Below are 24,222 nucleotides of genomic sequence, written 5' to 3' on the forward strand. Positions count from 1 at the left end.
TGACTGATATATATATATATATATATATATATATATATATATATATATATAGCATCCATAAAATTACTGAGTTTAGGTTGTAAAGATGTAAAATTATAGTTAAAGTGTAATATATAGAACACCCAATTAATGCCATCAAACGATCGAACATTACATCGGACGTTATGTATATACTAAATAGATACGTTATAGTGTAAAGTTAATATCTTTAAAGTTTGAAAATCCATATAGCCATAGTCCTGCCATATCTCCAGTATACATGAAAACCAAAATATAAATCATATTAAGTAAATTAATAAAATAATAAAATAATAAGCCCAACACAGGAAAATTATTTTGCAAGGAACTTTGTCGAGGGCTAAACCCTTACAAAATAACCAACCCATGCTAGACTGAGCCATCGGTTTCTGTTATCATCTGCCTGTATACTAACGCCAAAATAATATAATAGTGGAAATGTGGAATAATTTAGTATAACATTAACGTAAGATTTGAGACAAATGTAAGTCTAGAATGCCAAAACAACAAGTGTCGTACCGTAATACATAACAACAATTTATAAATGATACAGGCTGGATGATATTTAGCCCGACCGATCGCTACCACATTATAAGCATAACTGAGTAATTATTAAAATTTTTGCTGAACACAATTTAGCATAAAATTTTGCAGAAAATAGCTAATAAAGCTAACCGAAGGAGAACGGAAAAATGTATAGTAGAGCAATAGTACCTCACTCCCCCTCGAATTACTCTAATAGTTCGCGAGGTATGAAAAATAAGGCAAGAGGAAAGCTAAAAGCAAAAAGAAAGAAAAGGTCAATTTATCGATAGTACATCGGATATTAACCGGGAGCGTAACTTCCCGACCCTAAAAGTAGGGATCCTGGTTAGGTAGTAAAGTCCTGTAAAAATATATCAATCGAATAAAAAGAAAAAGAAGAAAAAGAAAAAGGAAAAAACGGAATGGCTAATTCCTAATAAAGTTTACTTTAAGTAGGACATAAATAATGTCAGATAAAGTCAAATTGTCAGTAATGCTAAGAGAACGAAAGACGGAACCTGTCAGATAAGGTCGGATTGTCAGTAATGCTTAGAGAACAAAAGAGGGGACATGGTAAAAACCCCGTAAGGAATCTACCAAGCATACTTTACCGTAGCCCAAGGCGGGAAAAACAAAACGCCTGCAGCAACCTCACTAGACTTATATAACTACAAAGCGTCATGCGCCACCTAAGATTTGTCAAGAATTAGCCGGTGTTTTTTGGATGAACAAGCATAATAGCGCCCTCTATAATAGAGAAAACAAAACCAATAATACTCAGATGTAGAAGAGAAATCCTAGTATAATATAGAATTCATTCCTACTGTAAAGAACCCATATAGGTACCACTTTTCTAAGGCGTAAGCTATATATAGCGAGTTCAAAACAGCAGTCCCTAGTATGTACATGTATATACAAAGGCTAATTAGTACACCACTCGCTATATCTATACCCTATATTAAAAAACAATAATGATTACATTAAGACCACGGCAATATCCAAAATGTATATAACAGTTTAATAAACTGCCTGCCTAATATTTTCGATAATTTCCAACTGGTTTAAATTATCGTGGTACTTTTTTAGTGCTATGGATAAAGCAGTACTCATATGTTTCAAAATGAAATTATATGGGAAACCGTTATCCAATAATTTATGCTTAAGATCGATAAGCGCATATATAACATCACTTTTATTATTACAAATATATACTCTTCTGATAGTTTGTGTCACTATAATGTTTTTAAGTATACGTACAGAGATATTAGTACCCCAACGGGTTAAGTCTATAGTTTTGAAATTGAATTCTTTGCGTTTGTCAAATAGCTTGGTAGATAGTGTATTATTATTAATCTGAATATCTATGTCCAGATATGCTACTTTAAAAGGGTCACCGTTGTTAGTGACTTCTAGAACCAACTCCTGCGGGTAGTGTTTAACCGCTTCTGTAAGAAAGCTAGTATTGTTGAACACAATTAGGTCATCAATATATCTGAACATATGGATATCTTTAACAAAGTTGTTTTCAAAATGATGCAGATATAAGTTGGCGATGAGACACGAGCTACTCGCCCCCATGGCAATGCCAGCATGCTGTATGAAAATATTACTACCATTATAAATATAGCTGTTGGAAATACAAAGATTAATCAAGTTATCCCAATAATTACGTTGGCAGGGTAAAATTTGGCTATATTCTGTAAAATAATTATTTAACACCAATTTTAGACTATCATGTGGGATGCTAGTAAATAAATTTTTGAAATCATATGTATTTATATGTTTGATGCTATTCATATTGTTCTTTATAAAGGTTAAAATAGGTCTATTGTTATTAATAATTCTGGAGGAATCTATAGCCTTGAAAATCATGCTGAGCAATTCAACTAGCTTACTATGTGGGACTTTTGAGTAGCTATTTCTACAAGATGTAATAAATCTGAAACTAATAGGCGATTTGTGAAACTTGGGAATACCATACAAATACGGAAAATTAGTATTATAGTTACTAATTTTTAACCTTTTTTGTATAGCCAGTAGCTTTTTGGTAATAGTACCAAGGTTACAGTTAGATTTAGTATATGTAGCACTGCTATGTAGTTCATTGTATAATAGTGTGGCATAGAATTTTTTGCAGATGAAACTGTAATTATTAGCGGCCTTATCTATAGTTGTTATGATAAATATATCCTGTAACTCCTTTAAATGTCGTTTGATTAACTGCATATTATATCTTTTGCTATCTCTAATGGTATGATGCTTCCTATGTAAAAGCATACTAAATATATGTTGTTTAAAATCGCTATTAGTAAGAACTAGCCAATTATAGAAGGCCTCTAGTGGTAAATTAAACTTATAGGCCAATTTAAGGCAAAAATGCATAAGGTCAGAATGTATTAGTTTGGTTATAAGATTAGCATTAAGGCTAGTGTTAGGTCTGTATTTAAAACCGTAGGAAAGAACAGATCTCAATTCCTGGTGAGGAACCAGGTTAAGATTACCAGTAATTACATGCCCATGATGTAAGTCAACGAAATCATGGTATTGTGGTAAGTGGCAGTAGCAAATAGCATCCTGGTAGACATTATCTAAGTTGCAGGCTAGCTGCTTATAATTACAAGCAGTAAGCCCAAAAGGTTTATTGTAACTAAACCTAGTTACTATATTCCTATTACTGAGTGGAAAACTGCTAACATGTTTATTTAATATCTCCTTTAACGGTAAGTAGTCAAATATAATGTTACTGAATTTAATATTGATATAGATGTTATGGATAACAGGTTTATTACATAGACGATATTTAAAAATATCCCTAAGTAAGTGGTCAAGATGCTGGTTACGATGTGAATATGTCTGGTTAATTTTTTCTAAGGCTTTTAACTTGCTATGCTTGAGGCCGAATAAGATATCATGTATGAGTTTAATATTTATAACATTTTTATCCCAAGTATCCAGCATGTCGGTAAATTTTCCTAAAGTATGCTTAGTGCGCATTTGAATGCCAGTACCAGTATTGTTAAAAACTTTGTTTCTCATCTTACTACGTGGCAATTTAGGCTGGGATCTATTAGCCATATGAAAAAGTTTATAAACACAAGTATCTAAACTACCAATATTATAATTACGTCCATTAAACAAACTATTGAGACCATAAGGGTACAGGGTTTTATATTTAAGAATATTGCAGTTTTCACGTTGTAATCTAATGCTGTGTCTATGTTCAATATCTAATATAGTAATAGAAATATTATCGAAACTATGTGTTTGGAAGTGCTGCAGTTCAATGTCATTTTTATTAACAAAATTATTAATATGGGATCTGTGCCCATTAATTCTAATATGTAATTCACCTCCTGTTTGTCCAATATACTTAGCCATACACGTATTACATGTAATTAGGTAAATAGCTCCCCTAGAATGGCAGAAAACCGGATCATAGGTATTATGGGAGACATGTTTAATGTTCATGGCCGGGCAAGTTTGACATCTCATATTGTTGCATTTGTTGAATTTTAAGTATAGCTCCGATGCAAAAGTCCTCGTGTCCAAATGTAAGTTATTGTCTATAGTATCATTAACCGGGCGGTTACTTGGTAAGCCTAATACATTAGATGCAACATGGCTATTTTGGTTACTTATCGGATCACTCATGGGTATTCTACTATGGCTATGAGTGATCCGATAAGTAACCAAAATAGCCATGTTGCATCTAATGTATTAGGCTTACCAAGTAACCGCCCGGTTAATGATACTATAGACAATAACTTACATTTGGACACGAGGACTTTTGCATCGGAGCTATACTTAAAATTCAACAAATGCAACAATATGAGATGTCAAACTTGCCCGGCCATGAACATTAAACATGTCTCCCATAATACCTATGATCCGGTTTTCTGCCATTCTAGGGGAGCTATTTACCTAATTACATGTAATACGTGTATGGCTAAGTATATTGGACAAACAGGAGGTGAATTACATATTAGAATTAATGGGCACAGATCCCATATTAATAATTTTGTTAATAAAAATGACATTGAACTGCAGCACTTCCAAACACATAGTTTCGATAATATTTCTATTACTATATTAGATATTGAACATAGACACAGCATTAGATTACAACGTGAAAACTGCAATATTCTTAAATATAAAACCCTGTACCCTTATGGTCTCAATAGTTTGTTTAATGGACGTAATTATAATATTGGTAGTTTAGATACTTGTGTTTATAAACTTTTTCATATGGCTAATAGATCCCAGCCTAAATTGCCACGTAGTAAGATGAGAAACAAAGTTTTTAACAATACTGGTACTGGCATTCAAATGCGCACTAAGCATACTTTAGGAAAATTTACCGACATGCTGGATACTTGGGATAAAAATGTTATAAATATTAAACTCATACATGATATCTTATTCGGCCTCAAGCATAGCAAGTTAAAAGCCTTAGAAAAAATTAACCAGACATATTCACATCGTAACCAGCATCTTGACCACTTACTTAGGGATATTTTTAAATATCGTCTATGTAATAAACCTGTTATCCATAACATCTATATCAATATTAAATTCAGTAACATTATATTTGACTACTTACCGTTAAAGGAGATATTAAATAAACATGTTAGCAGTTTTCCACTCAGTAATAGGAATATAGTAACTAGGTTTAGTTACAATAAACCTTTTGGGCTTACTGCTTGTAATTATAAGCAGCTAGCCTGCAACTTAGATAATGTCTACCAGGATGCTATTTGCTACTGCCACTTACCACAATACCATGATTTCGTTGACTTACATCATGGGCATGTAATTACTGGTAATCTTAACCTGGTTCCTCACCAGGAATTGAGATCTGTTCTTTCCTACGGTTTTAAATACAGACCTAACACTAGCCTTAATGCTAATCTTATAACCAAACTAATACATTCTGACCTTATGCATTTTTGCCTTAAATTGGCCTATAAGTTTAATTTACCACTAGAGGCCTTCTATAATTGGCTAGTTCTTACTAATAGCGATTTTAAACAACATATATTTAGTATGCTTTTACATAGGAAGCATCATACCATTAGAGATAGCAAAAGATATAATATGCAGTTAATCAAACGACATTTAAAGGAGTTACAGGATATATTTATCATAACAACTATAGATAAGGCCGCTAATAATTACAGTTTCATCTGCAAAAAATTCTATGCCACACTATTATACAATGAACTACATAGCAGTGCTACATATACTAAATCTAACTGTAACCTTGGTACTATTACCAAAAAGCTACTGGCTATACAAAAAAGGTTAAAAATTAGTAACTATAATACTAATTTTCCGTATTTGTATGGTATTCCCAAGTTTCACAAATCGCCTATTAGTTTCAGATTTATTACATCTTGTAGAAATAGCTACTCAAAAGTCCCACATAGTAAGCTAGTTGAATTGCTCAGCATGATTTTCAAGGCTATAGATTCCTCCAGAATTATTAATAACAATAGACCTATTTTAACCTTTATAAAGAACAATATGAATAGCATCAAACATATAAATACATATGATTTCAAAAATTTATTTACTAGCATCCCACATGATAGTCTAAAATTGGTGTTAAATAATTATTTTACAGAATATAGCCAAATTTTACCCTGCCAACGTAATTATTGGGATAACTTGATTAATCTTTGTATTTCCAACAGCTATATTTATAATGGTAGTAATATTTTCATACAGCATGCTGGCATTGCCATGGGGGCGAGTAGCTCGTGTCTCATCGCCAACTTATATCTGCATCATTTTGAAAACAACTTTGTTAAAGATATCCATATGTTCAGATATATTGATGACCTAATTGTGTTCAACAATACTAGCTTTCTTACAGAAGCGGTTAAACACTACCCGCAGGAGTTGGTTCTAGAAGTCACTAACAACGGTGACCCTTTTAAAGTAGCATATCTGGACATAGATATTCAGATTAATAATAATACACTATCTACCAAGCTATTTGACAAACGCAAAGAATTCAATTTCAAAACTATAGACTTAACCCGTTGGGGTACTAATATCTCTGTACGTATACTTAAAAACATTATAGTGACACAAACTATCAGAAGAGTATATATTTGTAATAATAAAAGTGATGTTATATATGCGCTTATCGATCTTAAGCATAAATTATTGGATAACGGTTTCCCATATAATTTCATTTTGAAACATATGAGTACTGCTTTATCCATAGCACTAAAAAAGTACCACGATAATTTAAACCAGTTGGAAATTATCGAAAATATTAGGCAGGCAGTTTATTAAACTGTTATATACATTTTGGATATTGCCGTGGTCTTAATGTAATCATTATTGTTTTTTAATATAGGGTATAGATATAGCGAGTGGTGTACTAATTAGCCTTTGTATATACATGTACATACTAGGGACTGCTGTTTTGAACTCGCTATATATAGCTTACGCCTTAGAAAAGTGGTACCTATATGGGTTCTTTACAGTAGGAATGAATTCTATATTATACTAGGATTTCTCTTCTACATCTGAGTATTATTGGTTTTGTTTTCTCTATTATAGAGGGCGCTATTATGCTTTTGTTCATCCAAAAAACACCGGCTAATTCTTGACAAATCTTAGGTGGCGCATGACGCTTTGTAGTTATATAAGTCTAGTGAGGTTGCTGCAGGCGTTTTGTTTTTCCCGCCTTGGGCTACGGTAAAGTATGCTTGGTAGATTCCTTACGGGGTTTTTACCATGTCCCCTCTTTTGTTCTCTAAGCATTACTGACAATCCGACCTTATCTGACAGGTTCCGTCTTTCGTTCTCTTAGCATTACTGACAATTTGACTTTATCTGACATTATTTATGTCCTACTTAAAGTAAACTTTATTAGGAATTAGCCATTCCGTTTTTTCCTTTTTCTTTTTCTTCTTTTTCTTTTTATTCGATTGATATATTTTTACAGGACTTTACTACCTAACCAGGATCCCTACTTTTAGGGTCGGGAAGTTACGCTCCCGGTTAATATCCGATGTACTATCGATAAATTGACCTTTTCTTTCTTTTTGCTTTTAGCTTTCCTCTTGCCTTATTTTTCATACCTCGCGAACTATTAGAGTAATTCGAGGGGGAGTGAGGTACTATTGCTCTACTATACATTTTTCCGTTCTCCTTCGGTTAGCTTTATTAGCTATTTTCTGCAAAATTTTATGCTAAATTGTGTTCAGCAAAAATTTTAATAATTACTCAGTTATGCTTATAATGTGGTAGCGATCGGTCGGGCTAAATATCATCCAGCCTGTATCATTTATAAATTGTTGTTATGTATTACGGTACGACACTTGTTGTTTTGGCATTCTAGACTTACATTTGTCTCAAATCTTACGTTAATGTTATACTAAATTATTCCACATTTCCACTATTATATTATTTTGGCGTTAGTATACAGGCAGATGATAACAGAAACCGATGGCTCAGTCTAGCATGGGTTGGTTATTTTGTAAGGGTTTAGCCCTCGACAAAGTTCCTTGCAAAATAATTTTCCTGTGTTGGGCTTATTATTTTATTATTTTATTAATTTACTTAATATGATTTATATTTTGGTTTTCATGTATACTGGAGATATGGCAGGACTATGGCTATATGGATTTTCAAACTTTAAAGATATTAACTTTACACTATAACGTATCTATTTAGTATATATATATATATATATATATATATATATATATATATATATATATATATTTTTTTTTTTTTTTTTTTTAAATCTTTCCTCATTCACACAACTTTGACTTCAGGACCAGTAGTTAAAAAAAAACACGAAACAAAAAAAAAACCGACATTAATGAAACTGTTACTGTTTGAAGTGCTATACATTAAGTACAGAAATTTTTAAACAGAGTATCACTATCCTTTCATAATTGAGATACGATTTTTTCAAATGCACCTTGTAAGTGAAACATACTAAGCACCGAATGAAGATCTTGATCTTTTTTATTGATGACTCTTAACACTCAGCCTCCTCCATCTCTCATGGCATACTTCTCAACGAAAACAAATTTATTATAGTTATCAGGAAGCTCAGACAACCCTGGCCTCCGCCAGGGTTGTCTGAGATGCTCTTGATATCTCAAAGGCTTTCGACCGTGTTTGGCATAAAGGTCTTCTAAACAAGCTTCCATCTGTTTGCCAACTGTTTGCCAATTACTAAAACCAATTTTAATTGGTTTGCCAACCAATTACTAAAAACAGTTGGTTTGCCAATTGTTTTTAGTAATTGGTTATCCAGTTTTCTCTCTGATCGCTCACTGAGGGGGATGGTAGGTGGCTCTCTGTCTTCTAACTTCTCCACTAATGTCTTTGCTCCACTAGAGAATTACCTGAAGATCGGCATTTAAGGAATTGGTAGCAGATTTTCGAGAAGTTGAGACAACTTAGTTGATTTAAACCCTTCTAAAACTCAGTCTTGTCTTATTTCTCGCAGAAAGGATTCTTCTCCTCCTATGCTTATCTTTAGTGATACTCCGATTTCTAGGCAAAATGATATCTCTTTTGGGGATTATTTATTTTTTTTGTAGTTGTTGGCTCATCGGCTTCCGTGGTCATAATGCACCTCCCCAAGGTTTTTGCAGTACTTTGATCCAAGCCCGAGGCGGGATTCGAACCTTCGACCTCTGGTTTGCCAGGTAGGCACTTTACCCACGCGGCTAGCCAGGTCGGCCTTTTGGGGATTACCCTGACTTCTAATCTCTCTTGGCACAAGTACATTACAAATATTGCTTCCTCTGCATCTAAAAAACTTGGTTTCCTCTTTCGCTCTCGCCGTTACTTTTCTTCGAAAGAGCTGCTCACTCTGTGTAAATCGCAAATCCACCTTGCCATGGAATATTGTTCCCACATCTGGGGTGGTGCCCACAAAACCGCTCTCAGGTTTCTTGCATTCAGAAGAGGTTAATTAATGATTCATCTCTAACAGTCTCTCTCCACTCGCTGCCTCATAGACGTACTGTTTCTGTTGCATGCCTCTTCTACAGATACTTCCATGGGCACTGTTCTTTTGCATTGGCTTCTATAATTCCTGCTCTCTCTTTCAAAACAGTCCGAACACGTGCTGCCACCACAAGCGAACATCCATTTACTTCAAACTCACAGAACGAACTTTTCATGTTCCTCGTTTATTCATTCAACTGCCGTTTTCTGGAACAACCTTAATTCCTTCATACGTATTTCCTGAAAATTAGTCTACAGAAGGTCAAGTCCAATGTTAAGAAATATCTTCTTTCGTCTTCTCAACCTCCAACCCAAGCACGGTACTAAGTACTATAGGTTCTAATACCTCGTGTTTGGGGTTCACATAAAAAAAAAAAGGGGGTGGCGTTGTTGCATTTGTTTTCCCCCTTTCTGAGGGCGAACCTTCTATTTCGCTTGCAGTTTTTCGTATTCGATGTAGAGGTTTAAAATCACCGTCTCCATCTTACTGAATATGGTAATGAGGTCAGTGCGGATAGCAGCAGTAATACAGCAGCTGGACCTCTGATAGCCATAATTTGGTCAACTGTGGTTCCAGTTAGAGGGGGGTAGAGTGGGGTTCGGGTTTGCAGCTGGTTCTGGCACTTTGTTTGTTTCTCTATTTGCATCTTTGTTCACCTTTTTGCTGGTCTTTTCAGTCACGGCCGGGTGGGAGCGAGTCAATTATTGTGAATCATTGGGTTCACGACTACTTCTCTTTCCCTTTTCTGGGCAGTGGGTTTCGCCTAATCGTAGCTCCTCTACAGATAAGTCCGCAGGAGTGGGAGAGATTTGATCAGTTGTTGTGCTGTCTTTCTGCGTTGTTTTTTCCAGCACTTGATATGCTGCTTTTGCACTGGCTGCAGTAGTATCTAGCTCGAGCCGTGGAACTTATCTTTGGAATCGTAGATCTTCCAGAACAGCACTCCCCCAGGGTTCTTTTGCAGGGGCCATTACAGATGAAAAAAACTTTATTTTTACGGCACAATCACAAGTTTGTTGGCTTGCGCGACCAGGCATAATGATTATTAAAAAGAGGGAGAAATTGGCAAAGAACAAATGTTTAAAGTAGCACTACAGTAGGGGCAGAAGGCTTCTGCAATTTTTTTTTTTTTATTTTTAGAAAGGTGGTGAGGGAACGTGGCCGTCGACATGGCTCATTGTTTCAGCCAACGCGACAGTGGCACAAATCACCGCCGACTTCAACGAGGGAGGTGTCAGAAAGTCTCCACTAAGACCATCAGGCGATCATTAGCCGCAGTAGGTTATGGGATCCGCCAACCCACCAGAGTCCATTGCTAACACCACGACACAGGAGTCTACGACTCGACTGGGCGAAAGAACATCGGCACTGGACCTTGAATGATTGGAGACGATCTTCTGGTCAGATGAGTCTCGTTTCCAGTTATTTGGAGCAGACGGGGGGATGCGTATCTGGCGCAAACCGCACGAAGCTATACACCCGTCATGTCAACAAGGAACTGTTCAAGCAGGTGGACGATCAGTAATGGTCTGGAGCGTGTTAGACTGGCACACTTTGGAACCTCTGGTACATCTAGACGCATCTCTGAACGGTCTAGGTTGTGTCCATCCTTACAGACTATTTGCATCCTTTCATGGTCAGCGTGCACCCACAGGTCAATGGTCTTTTCCAGCAGGACGATGCGCCTCCGCACAGAGATATGGTTCGAAGAAAATTTCGCAGATTTCGCCACCATGGAATGGCCTCCCTGTTCACTGGATAATGAACCCTGTGGAGCATCTTTGGGATGCTGTGGAAAGGCCCTGTGTAACGCTTTCGTGAACTAGTAGACTCAATGCCTCGCCGTGTGACTGCACTTATCTGGGCGAAATGTGGGCCTACCCATTACTAAGTAGGTATCCCATGATTTCAGTTCACTCAGTGTATTTACTTCATGATAACAGTGATATCTGAGACTGGTCACCGATAGGTGTGTATTGAAAGTGCGTGCTTGTTGGTGGCAACTACGTTTCTTCCCGACTGGTTGCTAGAAACCGACTATTAAATGTCGGGTTTTAATTTTCACTTAGTTTTACCAGGAAATATGAATCTTTTCTGAAACGCGCTCATGTTGAGCAAAAGTTTAGATGTACACTGCTCAGCCAACTTATCAGGAAAAGAACATAAAAATCTTGTAGAACTTTAATTCAACGTGGAAGGATTCAACTAGTTGCCGAAAGGTAGGTGTGAGTTTAAGCAATTGTTCTAACAATAATTTTTCTAGTCTCTTCAATTACCTTACCAGTGTGGCCTTTGCGCAAATGTTCAAGGGAGATTAGATTGGGCGAGACTAACGAAGATGATTTAATTCATCATCATATTCATCGAACAATTCAAGGATAAATCTAGTTCGACGGATAGTCTCATTAACTTGACAGTGGGCATCTCCTTCGGGGTAAAAACAAAGCATGTACATGTTCATTTGATAATTCAATTATGTGTACAGTATATATTATTATTATTTTTTCTCCGTAGAGACTCTCGGTTGCAGATACACTTCCTAGTTAAAGGTCAGCACTTTCTATGACTGATTTTTCTTTCACTCTTAGTCCCTGGATTGTTTTGGAGTTATGCTCCTTCCACTTACTAGTTTCCTTTGAACGATCTAATGATAAGTGTCTTCCTGTCTGATGAAGGCGGCTTTGTGTGTATTGAAATTAATGGTGATTTCTTGTGCGGGTCATTTTCAAATTCACGGTAAGATTCTATTTTGGTATGAAAAGGATTAATATCCCGCAAAAATGATGGTTTGGTTCATTTACATATTTTAATTCGTTCTGACGCTCCTTCGCATGTTTTAGGTGTCTCGAAATAATGTTTTGCATAGGTTTGAACGGCGTGGTATTCGGTTGTCAGTCCCTGTCGATTGGAAGGATTTTCCTTAGTTCGATGACTTTAGTAGAAAGTATGAATTTCTGTTGCTTGGGTTGGATATTACTTTTATTTATATGTGTACATTAGTGTATTATTCTAAAGCACATCAAGTCTACTTTTGAGAATGAAAGCAGTTCATAGCTTATCTTTTATTTTTCTACATTGATTTTTCCTGAAATGTTTGAAAGGTGTTCGTGATGTAGATACGAGAATGACTATAACCGTAATCCTTTTCACTTCGTATTGGCAAAATTAGAAAATATATGACAGTGATAACTATTCCGTAATTCTTACGACTGGCAGATTCAGAATTACACATGTCATAACTGTGTACGTACTGTTCTTTGTGGACTAAATCTCACAACCACAGTTTGTCCTGTGGGCCAACATAACCACCCACAAGCAGTTGTGCAAGTTCTATGACGTCAGCATTCCCGTATTATTGAGAGATACCATAGAGTTATATATGGATGCATGCTCTTAATATACATATTTTATTAGAGGTCCCCTTTTTTGAATTAGGTTTCCTGATGAAATGGAACGCTAAATTTGTTTTTTTCGAACAGCTCCGTTTTATTTATTAATTATGTGAAAATTTATGTTACACACGTATTCCGTAAGAAGTACTTCTCTGTTTTATTAGACGTTGATCAAGATGACTGCACAGCATGCAATAATCTTTAACTATTGGAACTAAAACACCGAATCTCTTATTTTGTCACATCCGGTTTTATAAGTAAATGTGGATATTATGCGGTTAGTGTTCTATATGGATAAAGTTGCTGGTTAAAAGTATTTAAGAAAACAATCATAACAAAAATGTTTGATTACATAACTCTTCTCAATACACACACAACAAAAATTTAATGTCAGTTAGGCTTCACTCTGTTTTTTAAAATAATTTACTCTGGCGCAATCCTCTCTGTTATTAATGAAGGCCTAAATATACTGTATTCTTATCAGGAAGCTTGTGCAAAAATTCTATCTGCATAATTGTTTTCGTATGCACCTGTACGTATTTACCGGTGGTTTAACACCACTAGCGCTCGTCAAGCTTTTTTTTTTTTATAGCATAGTTTGGTGGAAGACGATCTTCATAGATTGAATGAAATAATTAAATACAATTTAAAATAGTACTGCATGGCGCGTTTTGTGTTTATTCTGTGTAACAAGTATATAAGCATGTAGTAAAAATTTATTTATTTTTTAATTAATTTAATTTTCATCAGCTTTTCTTACGTTATCTGGTAGCTTAGTCTGCCCGATACATCGCATTCTACCATTCTTTTGGAGAAGTCTGATTCCTTCCCAATAGAACTATTGGCGAAATTTCTAAAATCCTCCATCGGGGCTGTAATTAGCCGATCTCATCTGGAAGTAAGGTTCTCACAAGATATTCTGGGCTTTCCAGCTGGCACAACATGAAAAGACCCTGTATCCATATGTTTAGAAGTTAAAATTTACTTTTATTTGGCGGATGAGAGTGTCATTTGTATTTCATTAAGTGAACGGAGAAACTCTAGTATTGTGGTTTATAATACTTTTTCTTAAATTAAATAAAGTTTATTTGAGACACTTTGATTTTTGACATTTATCTCTATATCCTTCAAGCAGAATATACTTACCTAATATTATGCATTAACAATCAGGGGCGATCCCAAGTATGGTATGAATGGGGCTATAGCTCTTCTTCCCCTTTATGGTCAAAAGTGTGGATACTTTTCACTGTTACCTGCTGATTTAAGGTTAATGGTTCCCCTGAACACTGCTTTAGTCCCTTTCCATTTATAAAACCCTGAGGATCGCACATATTTATAATTAAGCACATACAAAAGTTAGGACGAAAATTAAAGCATTTTGAATATACCTAAATTATATTCATTTTCGTAACTAGAAGCCATTGCTGTAATTGTTATTTTTACATATTAAATTAAGATGTTATAAATTCTGGTATTTTAGAAATATAGTCGTTTAACATTTTTTGTGTTATATTATAAAATAAAATATTTTTTAAGTGGCTTATGATCATGGGCTAGATTATAGTTCCGGTATTTATTTCTAACTTCTTTTCAGTCCTAGTTTCTGGTTGTTAATTGTTTCTAATTCATGTATTGGGGATACCTAACTGTACTAAAATATACAATTGTATTCAAGTTAAGTTACAATAAAAATTTATTTTTATATATTATAAACACAGTTGTGTAAACCTATACACGTACTTTGATGACCTACTGTATTTAGCATAATAAATCCGAAAATGATATATGATAATAAATCTGAAAATGACATTAGGCAAGATTGTGGCAAGACAACTGCAAGATGAAGTGACCTGCGCTTCAAACTTTTCAAGAATGATAATCTCAAGGTTAAGATAACTGCACCAGAAGACAGAAGGATGAAGAATAACATGTAGACCGCCGTAGCGAGTGGTCAGGCGCGCGGATGCATAAGTACACTTGCCGTGAGTGACCGGGGTTCAAGCCCGTGACTGCTAAATACGGTGCTGTTTCTGGTATTCTGTCTATCTTGTGAACTCCTCTGGTGGTCCCGGAGTATAAACAGAAATTTTATTTTTTTATTATACGGCTTTAAGTTCCTGAGCATGCAAATCAGGCTAATCATAAGTGTTCATCACAAACAACTCGCTTCGCATTTTTAATTTAATGCGAAAAATGCACCTGATTAGGTTTGCTGTTTTTGAAGAATGTAAGATAGACATTTCGAAGATTCGGAATGGTGGATAGCTGTGGACAAGATTGTGGCATCTGCAAGATGAATTGACCAGCGCTTTAAACTTTTCAAGAATGATAATTTCAAGGTTAAGATAATTGCACCAGAAGAGAAGTTTTGAGGGTCAAGAATAACATCCCAGTAATAAGAATAAACTTTTACAGTAACAAGTCAAAGGAGATAATTGACGGACAGTTCTTCTCTCCTAAATGCTTCAGCTTTCCTTGAAATTTCCCTTCCTGTAGGAAAGATAGATTCAAGGCGAACTATACAGAATGGTTAAGTTGGATACTTTATTTTCTTCGACCTAGCAGGGTTGAAGAAAATGAAGGTAATAAAATAATCATTCTTACCAAACATGGGATTTCATAATTTTTTTTTTTTTTTTTTTGTGTTCTCGCCTCAGAATTAACCACATTTTATAATATATTCATAACTAATTTCATGATCTAGAAATATTTCGTTTGTGTTCAGCACCAGATGGCGTAATAGGTTAGTTTATAATACAGTATAGTGTAAGCTTTCAGTGAAAACAGACGTTCTGATTTTTCTGAAGATAAGTAGTGAATAACGACAGCTGTTCCGTCGCGATACGAAACGTATTGTGAAGATATTTGTTTTTCCAAATAGCTTCCGGCGTGCTGCACTATCGGTTTTGGTTGAGTGCCGTTGGGTTTGCCTTCTTTTTATCACAGCTAGACAATCATAATCACTTTGCTTTTTTTTTTTTTTTTTTTTACGTTTTACTCTTTCAACTAAAAAGAGCGCAACGTTGCAAGGAGTGTACCAATAGAGAGCATGAGGGGTGGCTATCCCTGGGCGAAGGAGGAAAAAAAGTATATAGTCATATCATACTTTTAACCAGATTAAAAGTACGTCGCCTTAGATTAAAAAAAAAAAAAGTGTGCGCCGAGCACGCATAGCAGAAGTTAAGTGAAACTTCTTTTTTTAGGCGAACATTTATCACCTGGCTGTATGAATGGGAGCTTCGGAGATATGAGACGTTCCGTTAACAAATCTAGTTTCGGAAAGTGCTGTGGCATCGGATGATATTTAAAACCATTTTACTTCGATAGAGCCGGAATCACTTTGTTCTTGACAGAGCCACAACAGCTGTTACAGGCCGCAATTTGACTTGCATCCTCATTTGGAAACGCTGTTTGAAAAAGAGCGTGATCTCGAGCTGCTACCATCCTCATCTCGTTCTTGAATCAAAGCCGATCACACACGGAACAGGCTGAACCGAAATCATTATCCAGAAATGTACATTTAAACTGTGCGTGGATGCTTCGGTGTTTCTTAAAATCCTGTTGCTGCTCTGGCTGTGTACTACGCCAGCTACGTGTTGAACGATTTGATGGAGTACTTCTTGCAGTCGGTTTTGGCTTCGCTTTTCGTTTACGACTTGGCTTCGAGGACTCTTCATCGTTTTTCATTTGCAGTATCAACTTCCATGACTCTTCTTCCAAATTTACTTCTAACATTTCTGGGGAGATGTTCAGAGGGACAGTAATGCTTTTACTTATGGCAATGGTCGCATTTTTGTTGTGTTTTTTGTCAATACATGAACGCAAGTTACTCCAATCTGAAAACTGCCTGGAGCGCGCCTAAAGAAGTTTCATTTCAAAAAAAGCAAAAAAAAAAAAAAAAAGAAAGTGTGATCAATGTGCTTCTTGATCATTTACTATTCCCGAGTATATTTTAATTCATATTTTTGTCTTTTTTTTGGAATTTGTCATACTTTTAATAGACGTTAATTTTATTATTTAATTTACTTTATTTAAATACGATATACTTATGATTATATTCGTATTTTCGACCACTAATGTATTCAATTATTTAATGAAGAAAGCATTACCTCTCTGCGTTACCAGCTCGGTGTGTCTGTGCCGTTATGATATCAACTGCTACTCAATTTATCCCAATTCAGAGTGAGCACACACACACACACACACACACACGAGAGAGAGAGAGAGAGAGAGAGAGAGATCCCTGATAAGTTTCAACTGATTTCAGAAAATTATGCAGTTTTCTTTTGGCATCCAAATGTAATCTTTTGCATTTGTTTTTTATTTATGATAACTAATTATGCATCTGTGTTTAGTTGAATATTTGTAAGACACTCATTATGAAACTACGGCATCACTTTAAGTGTTTTGGATTCTTTAAAATCTACTTCGCTAAGATCAGAAGAAGATTAGGGATTCCGTTTGAGATCTGCAGCTAACATTTTATGGGATGAGAGGAAGAGTATTAAAGCTATAGGAAATGACAGCCTCTTTTAGGGGGTTTGGGAGTATTTTGCTCCATTGATAGACTGAGTGGGGAGAGCTGATTGATAGGAAGAGATAATCAGGAAGAGTAGCAGGAGGATGAGGGAATAAATCGATTTAAGGGTATCGGGTGGTTTGGAAGTGTTGACAAGAGGTGAGTAGAGAACCGGGATGGAGGCGATGAGAGTTTGCTGGGAGGAGAGAATACAATAGGGGAACAAGACGTACTCAGGAATCTAATTGGCTTTACTCATATGGCATTTCAGTTATAATGCTTTATTGACAAAAGTGCCTCTTTAGATTGAATTGCCTTGTTTAATTCGATTCTATATTAATCTTTTATATGAAATTAAAGTTAAACTACTATGCTCAAATAGATATACCATTATCTGAAGAATACCAAGGAGGATGTACTTAATAATAATTCAAGTGGAATGTGAAGTAGCCTTGAATTAATTGATCTAATTACATCCAACGACAATTGGACTTACCTCACATTCGGAAACTATCACGAGTGAACCATTTGGAAGGTGTTCCTTAGGACATTCTGACCATGGAAGAGGACTCTGAAGGCTTTGGGAGAAGTAATAGAGACACCAGGCGATAATGGTATTATAATAAAGTGCTACGTTAAAAGACACTACTCCGCTAGTGATACCAATACCACCAGTATAGGGAGATACTAGGTTCCAGGCTCCTATAGCACCTTTTCGTAGTCTTTGTCCTACAGCCAGCTCCATATAGAACACGGGGATACCTTCAACAGCCAACATGATGAAATAAGGAATAAGGAATGCTCCTGAAAATATAAATGCACTCAGTTAAGTTAACCGTATACCACATATACAAGTATGTTTTAATATTATTGTGATATATGCTAGTTACTTGTAAATAGGATTTTAATAATTATTAACTGACCCTATAGTTTGAGGCTTTCTGCCCTAAAATTTGATTAATAATTGTTAACATAATGGTTAAGCAAACATTATGAACATATGTTGTAGAAAATCATATTTACTTACCGCCCCCATTTTTTTGTGCTAAATACGGAAATCTCCACACATTTCCAAGTCCTACAGCATATCCTATTGTTGCTAAGATGAACTGAAGCTTGCTATCCCATGATTCCCTCTGATCGCCCGTTTGTGGCCGGAATTCACCCTTGTCCTCAGCGGATGCCATATCAAGTGTCACACGGCTCTGGGACCGAGGACTAACGTCACCCTCGAAAGCGATGTTGGTGCTGCCGTAACCGTAGTTCACATTTCCATTTTCAACGATGAGTGGACCTTCCATCTCTCGCAGTTCCATTTTGTCGCTGTCAGGAAGGCTCTCGCCTTTTGACACTTGTTTTCTCATTATATTCTGCATTGTTGACGGTTAGACAGTCAGTTTGATGAAGATGCCTATAGTTTTATTAAAAGATAAAACAGTTATATAAAAAATAACGAAAAATACACCTTATTTTACAATTAGAGCCAATAAGAGTAATTATTTCATTACTGCTTATTAGCAAGATGAATGAAAAGAAAATTAAAGTGAAAGGAACGCAGATGGATGAAAAGAACGTAAAAAAAAATACATTACTGTATTTTCATTCATCTACTTTATATTAACGTAATTTAACACTAAATTCCTCAAATTCCTTATTCATTTATATCATACCCTTGAAAATGTAATAAAGATGAATAGTAAGAGCACATGATTACTGATAAAGCAGTTAAAATGCTCTTTAACGCATGCCGAAATAATGACACGGTCAATAGTTGCCAGTGTCTTTAATGATAGGTTAAATAAATAAATAATAAATAAATAAATTTTCATTTATTGCAACTACAGCAAGCCTCACAGCACTAGGCTAGGGGCATAAATTCAGTACAAAGGAGACAAATATATATATATATATAAAATACATAGCATATTTTCTATATATACATTAACAACGAATATGAATTATAATGATCAAAAATATATATTGCAGAACATCAGATTTGGCTCTCGGATGTAGTTATTGGGTTGCAGGCAGGCAGTTGTTTGTATTTCTCATAATTTGTTTGGAAATGAGACTCCTGTAGGCTTCAGATTTGAGCAACCTCTTACAATCAATGTTGTGATAATTTATGAGGTGAAGAGATGCATTGGGGAACATCCTGTCCATTTGTTTTAGTCTGGAGAGTTTGGATTTGAATTGTTGTTGGTTTCTTGAGTTTTCTCTGTTGGTGGGAGCTATTATGGTGACTAGGTTTGGTGAACTGGATGCAGAAGTAATTAACTTTGCAAGAAGCATGACTCCAGACTCGTTGATCATCTGTTGTGAAGAGGCTTTGTTTTTAAGTTTTTATAAAGCTGTTGCCTGGATATTGTACGGGGAAAACGAAGTTTATTGTTCAGCCATCTAAGAACCCAATACTCTAGCGCAAGGAATTTTTTTACGGTAACTTGAGGAGCACCAGACCAGATTTCGGAGGCATAGGACAGAATGGGAAAAATGCATCTCTGAACATGGTTAATGACTGCTTTTCTATCTTGATTATCCGCTGTTTCTTGTTTGATCAGCCATCTTGATTTTTGAATTTTTTTAGCAACATATACATAGTGAGAATTAAATGAAAGATTTTTGTCAAAAACAACTCCTAGGTTTTTGTGAGAAAATACGTTGGGAATTGAAACATTTGCAATTTTAATTTCTATGCGGTTTGGTTGTTTCTGTAAGGAATAAGTTATTTGAGCAGATTTGTTTGTATTTATAGTCAGATTGAGATTCTTCAGATACTTGATGATTCCTGATTCCGCACATCTGTAAATTCGCATCATGGCTAACCTTGGAAATGTCATCACAGGATTTGGAAATAATAAACAACTTTTTAAATCATCGGTATAAGCCAGCAGATTTGGATTTTCTTGTAAGAGTGGTTGTAGAGATGCTGAAAATATAACACTGGAGAGAACACCTCCTTGAGGAACGCCTGTTGCAGTTGTGACGAGAATATTATCAGTATTAGTGGAGAAGATGAGATTTCTATGATTTAGGCTGTACTGAAGATAGGATATAACCATTGTGTCAATCAGGAAATGATTTTTCAGTATTTCGATGGCTTTCTTGTGATCAATGTTGTCGAAAGCACCTTTGATGTCTAAGTAAAAGACATCGCATTGTGCTTTGTCCTGAAACGCAGTTTGGATGCGCACAATGGTGTCAGCTAGGCTTGTTGTTGTAGAGCGCCTTGTAGGACCAAAATGCATGTTGTCGGGTGCATTAGCGAAGATCGCATCCCGAAGATATGGCAGCATGATCTTATCAATAATCTTAGCGATTATTGACGATACAGCAATTGGACGATGAGCTTATATTGTTATTACTACTAGCCTGTTTTGGAATCAGGGTAATTCTAAAAGTCTTCCATAGTCTTGGAAGGAATGGCTGGGAGATGCAACTGGAAATAATATGAACTAGAGAATCAATGATGAATGCACTGGACAATTTAATAATAAAACTAGGGATGCCGTCAGGGCCTTCACTACTATCAATTCGTAGTTTGTTAATAATTTTCTGAACTGTATTCTTGTTTACAAGTTGGTTGATTAGCAGGGCTTGATTAGGATGCATTTCATGTTGAACGCTATTTGCGTGTTTATAAGAATTGAATTCTTTAAATTTGCTTTGCATATCTTCATTGCAGATGTCAAAATTGCATGTTTCCATATTTAATTTTATCCATTCCACAAAGTCTGGTCATGCTGCAAGGTAGCTCTTGTTTTTGAAGAAAGTGCTCTTTTATTAATGGTATAGGTTAAAAATAAACATTTACCAGTGGATATTATCAAGTTTTTTAAATCTTTTTTTCATATTCCGATACAGATGAAGGTTACTAGAGGAGTTTACAATTACGTTCAAATTACAATTACGTTCTTCTGACGTCCCGGAGTATAAACAGAAAAACGTATGCACTATGCTAGCATGGCAGTGGCAGAAGAATTGAGTTAATAGCTTTTAGATCACCATTAACCCTATTTATTTGTTTAATATTTAGTATTATAAAGGCTAATTGATTCAAGGAAGAGGACTTTTTTCGTTGCATCAGCCAAAATAAAATAAATAATAAAACCAGAATATTCATAATATTACTATTATTCCCACAAGGTTGCTTCCAGGTTCTTGTCTCTCTTACGAGGAACAACATTTCTTATTCGTTTTACTCAACCCCTTCAGCTTTTTAAATAGCTCAATCGGATCTCCCCTTAGGTAATTATTGTTAATTTTCAGTCCACACTTTCTTAGAACCCTCTTTGAACCCTCTGCCTTTTTCTTTGGTGCGGTCTCCAGGCAATACGATGTTGCAAATGCGATCTAACCATCGTCTTGCAAAGAGCAAAGCATACAGGCTGTGGCACAAAATGAAGATGATGGCATTAGTAGGCGTTACTTTAAAGACTCGTTCCAATTAAATAAAATCAATCCACACTTCATCATTATTACACTACATCGATATTGAAGTTAAATTTGACTTTGGAATACGTACACTTACAAGGGGCTTAGAGGGGAACAGGTATCCTGTGTGTTATCAGACACTCAGCCTAAAACACTGATGGATCCAATATCTCTCTATTACAGAAGATTTAGGAGAAGTCCGGTTGGCCTGCCTCCCTAAAATCCACTCATGCACACCTTCTCGATGGTAAGCCCTGTTACGTCACTTAGGTGGCAACGAACGTGTAGAGTGGTTCTCTTCAAGACGCCTGGTCAGCGTGAAGAGGAAAAGACCAAACCCTCCAGCAATGAGAGCACAACAATACAGATGGCCCTCAGTCCCCAGCAGCTTTCACTCTCCCTCTTACGGCAGCGAGAGGATCAGAGTGGAAGCAGAGGGTGCTAAGAATCTCTGGGTACAACCAGGCTGCCATGCACGGAAATTGAACTTGGCCTGTTATAACGTACGATCACTCATCGGTGAAGACAGGATATTAGAGCTGGAAAAGGAATTAGAAAATGTGAATTGGAATATCATCGGTTTGGCTGAAACAAGAAGAAGAAATGAATCACTTATAAGTTTATCAAGTGGAAATCTGCTGTACACCAATGGAAATAGTGAAATGAGTGAAGGTGGAGTTGGGTTTCTGGTCCATAAAGATTTTAAAAACAACATTTTGGAATTCAAAAGTACATCACCAAGGGTGTCAAGACTAATACTCAAGATTTCTAAGAGGTACAAGCTAAAGATTATAATGATTTATGCACCAACATCGAGCCATGATGATGAAGAGGTTGAAGAAATGTACACTGAAATTGAGAGTCTTCTAGATGAGCAGAAAACCCACTACACTATTATTATGGGGGACTTCAATGCTAAGGTTGGAAAAAGGCAAAACAGCGCAGAAAGAGGAACTATAGGAAATTTTGGAATTGGTGAAAGAAATAAGAGGTGAAAGACTTGTGGGATTTGCAGAATCTCGAGGATTGTCAGTAACGAACCCTGTTTTTTTCAAGAAAAGGGTGAACAGAAAGTGGACATGGAAGAGTCCAAATGGATTAACAACTAATGAAATCGACTTCATCCTCACTAACAGAAGATATATTGTGAATGATGTTACCGTCCTGAATAAGGTAAATGTTGGAAGTGATCACAGAATGGTAAGATGTACACTTGATATAGATAAAGGAAAGGAAAAAAACTGACTCGAGTAAATAATACAAAGGTCTTTGAAATAACAGAGGAGGAGAAAAAGCAGTATGTACTGGAACTTAAGAACAAGTTTGAGCTTCTGCAGACTGCTCAGGACCAAGATATCGACGAGGAATATTACAACTTTCTGAAAGTGATAAAGCCCAAGAAACCTATAGGGAAACAGAAATCCAAAGAAGAAAAAATTAGTCAAGAAACACTTGTCATGATGAACCAAAGACGACAAATGAAGAGCAAGAAAAACACTGACAGGGAGAACATTGAGTATACTGAGTTATGCAAAGCCATTAGAAAGAGACTCAGAGAGGACATAAGAAGATTTAACACAAGAAAAGTAGAACAAGCATTAAGGGAAAACAAAGGATTTAAATCAGCAGCCATGAGCAGTAATACAGAAAGACAAATGATACTGAAACTGAAGAATAGCGATGGTGTACTCATAAATAGCAGAGAAGGCATAATTCAAATAGCAGAAGACTACTATAGAGAATTATACAAGGAGCGAGGGAATGATACCAGCAGTGGGGAAGATGGATTGCAAAGTAGCAACACATACGACATACCCGATATTCTTCCTGATGAGGTAGAATATGCATTGAAGAATCGGAAAGCCCCGGGGGAAGATGAAGTTACTGTAGAGTTGTTAAAATTGGGAGGAAGAGACATAACACAAAAACTGGCAAGGCTCTTCACAAAGTGCATTAGAAAAGGTGTGATGCCGAAGCAGTGGAATAATGCAATCATAGTTTTGCTGCATAAGAAAGGAGATAAATCAGAAATTGGAAATTATAGACCAATTAGCTTGTTATCCCATATCTACAAGTTGTTCACAAGGGTCATTACTAACAGATTAGAAAGAATACTTGATGAGAATCAACCGAAAGAGCAAGCTGGCTTTAGGACAGGATTCTCAACTATGGATCACCTTCACGTAATATCACAGCTAATGGAGAAGGCAAATGAATATAAAACACCATTATGCCTGGCATTTGTGGATTATGAAAAGGCATTTGACTCCATACAGCATAAGGCAATGTTTCGGGCACTGGAAAGACAAGGCATAGATACTCCATATATTATGATTTTGAAGAAA

At 35.9% G+C, this 24,222-nt stretch overlaps 1 protein-coding gene across 1 annotated transcript in view; it reads right to left on the reverse strand.

Annotated features, from left to right (window-relative positions):
* The window catches only part of LOC150079106 (sodium-dependent neutral amino acid transporter B(0)AT3-like), a 341,694-nt gene that overhangs the window by 163,741 nt on the left and 153,731 nt on the right, over positions 1-24,222 (reverse strand). Inside the window, exons 3-4 of the mRNA XM_090383850.1 lie at positions 18,471-18,854; positions 17,940-18,247 (exon numbers count right to left, since the gene is read on the reverse strand). Coding sequence (XP_090239976.1) covers positions 17,940-18,247; positions 18,471-18,819 — 657 coding nt within the window. The 5' untranslated portion in view covers positions 18,820-18,854. The remainder of the gene's footprint in view (positions 1-17,939; positions 18,248-18,470; positions 18,855-24,222) is intronic.

The sequence above is a fragment of the Mastigoproctus giganteus genome, chromosome 10 (genome assembly GCF_048544385.1).
Source record: "Mastigoproctus giganteus isolate SK-2022 chromosome 10, ASM4854438v1, whole genome shotgun sequence".
In the NCBI taxonomy this organism is placed as follows: domain Eukaryota; kingdom Metazoa; phylum Arthropoda; class Arachnida; order Uropygi; family Thelyphonidae; genus Mastigoproctus; species Mastigoproctus giganteus.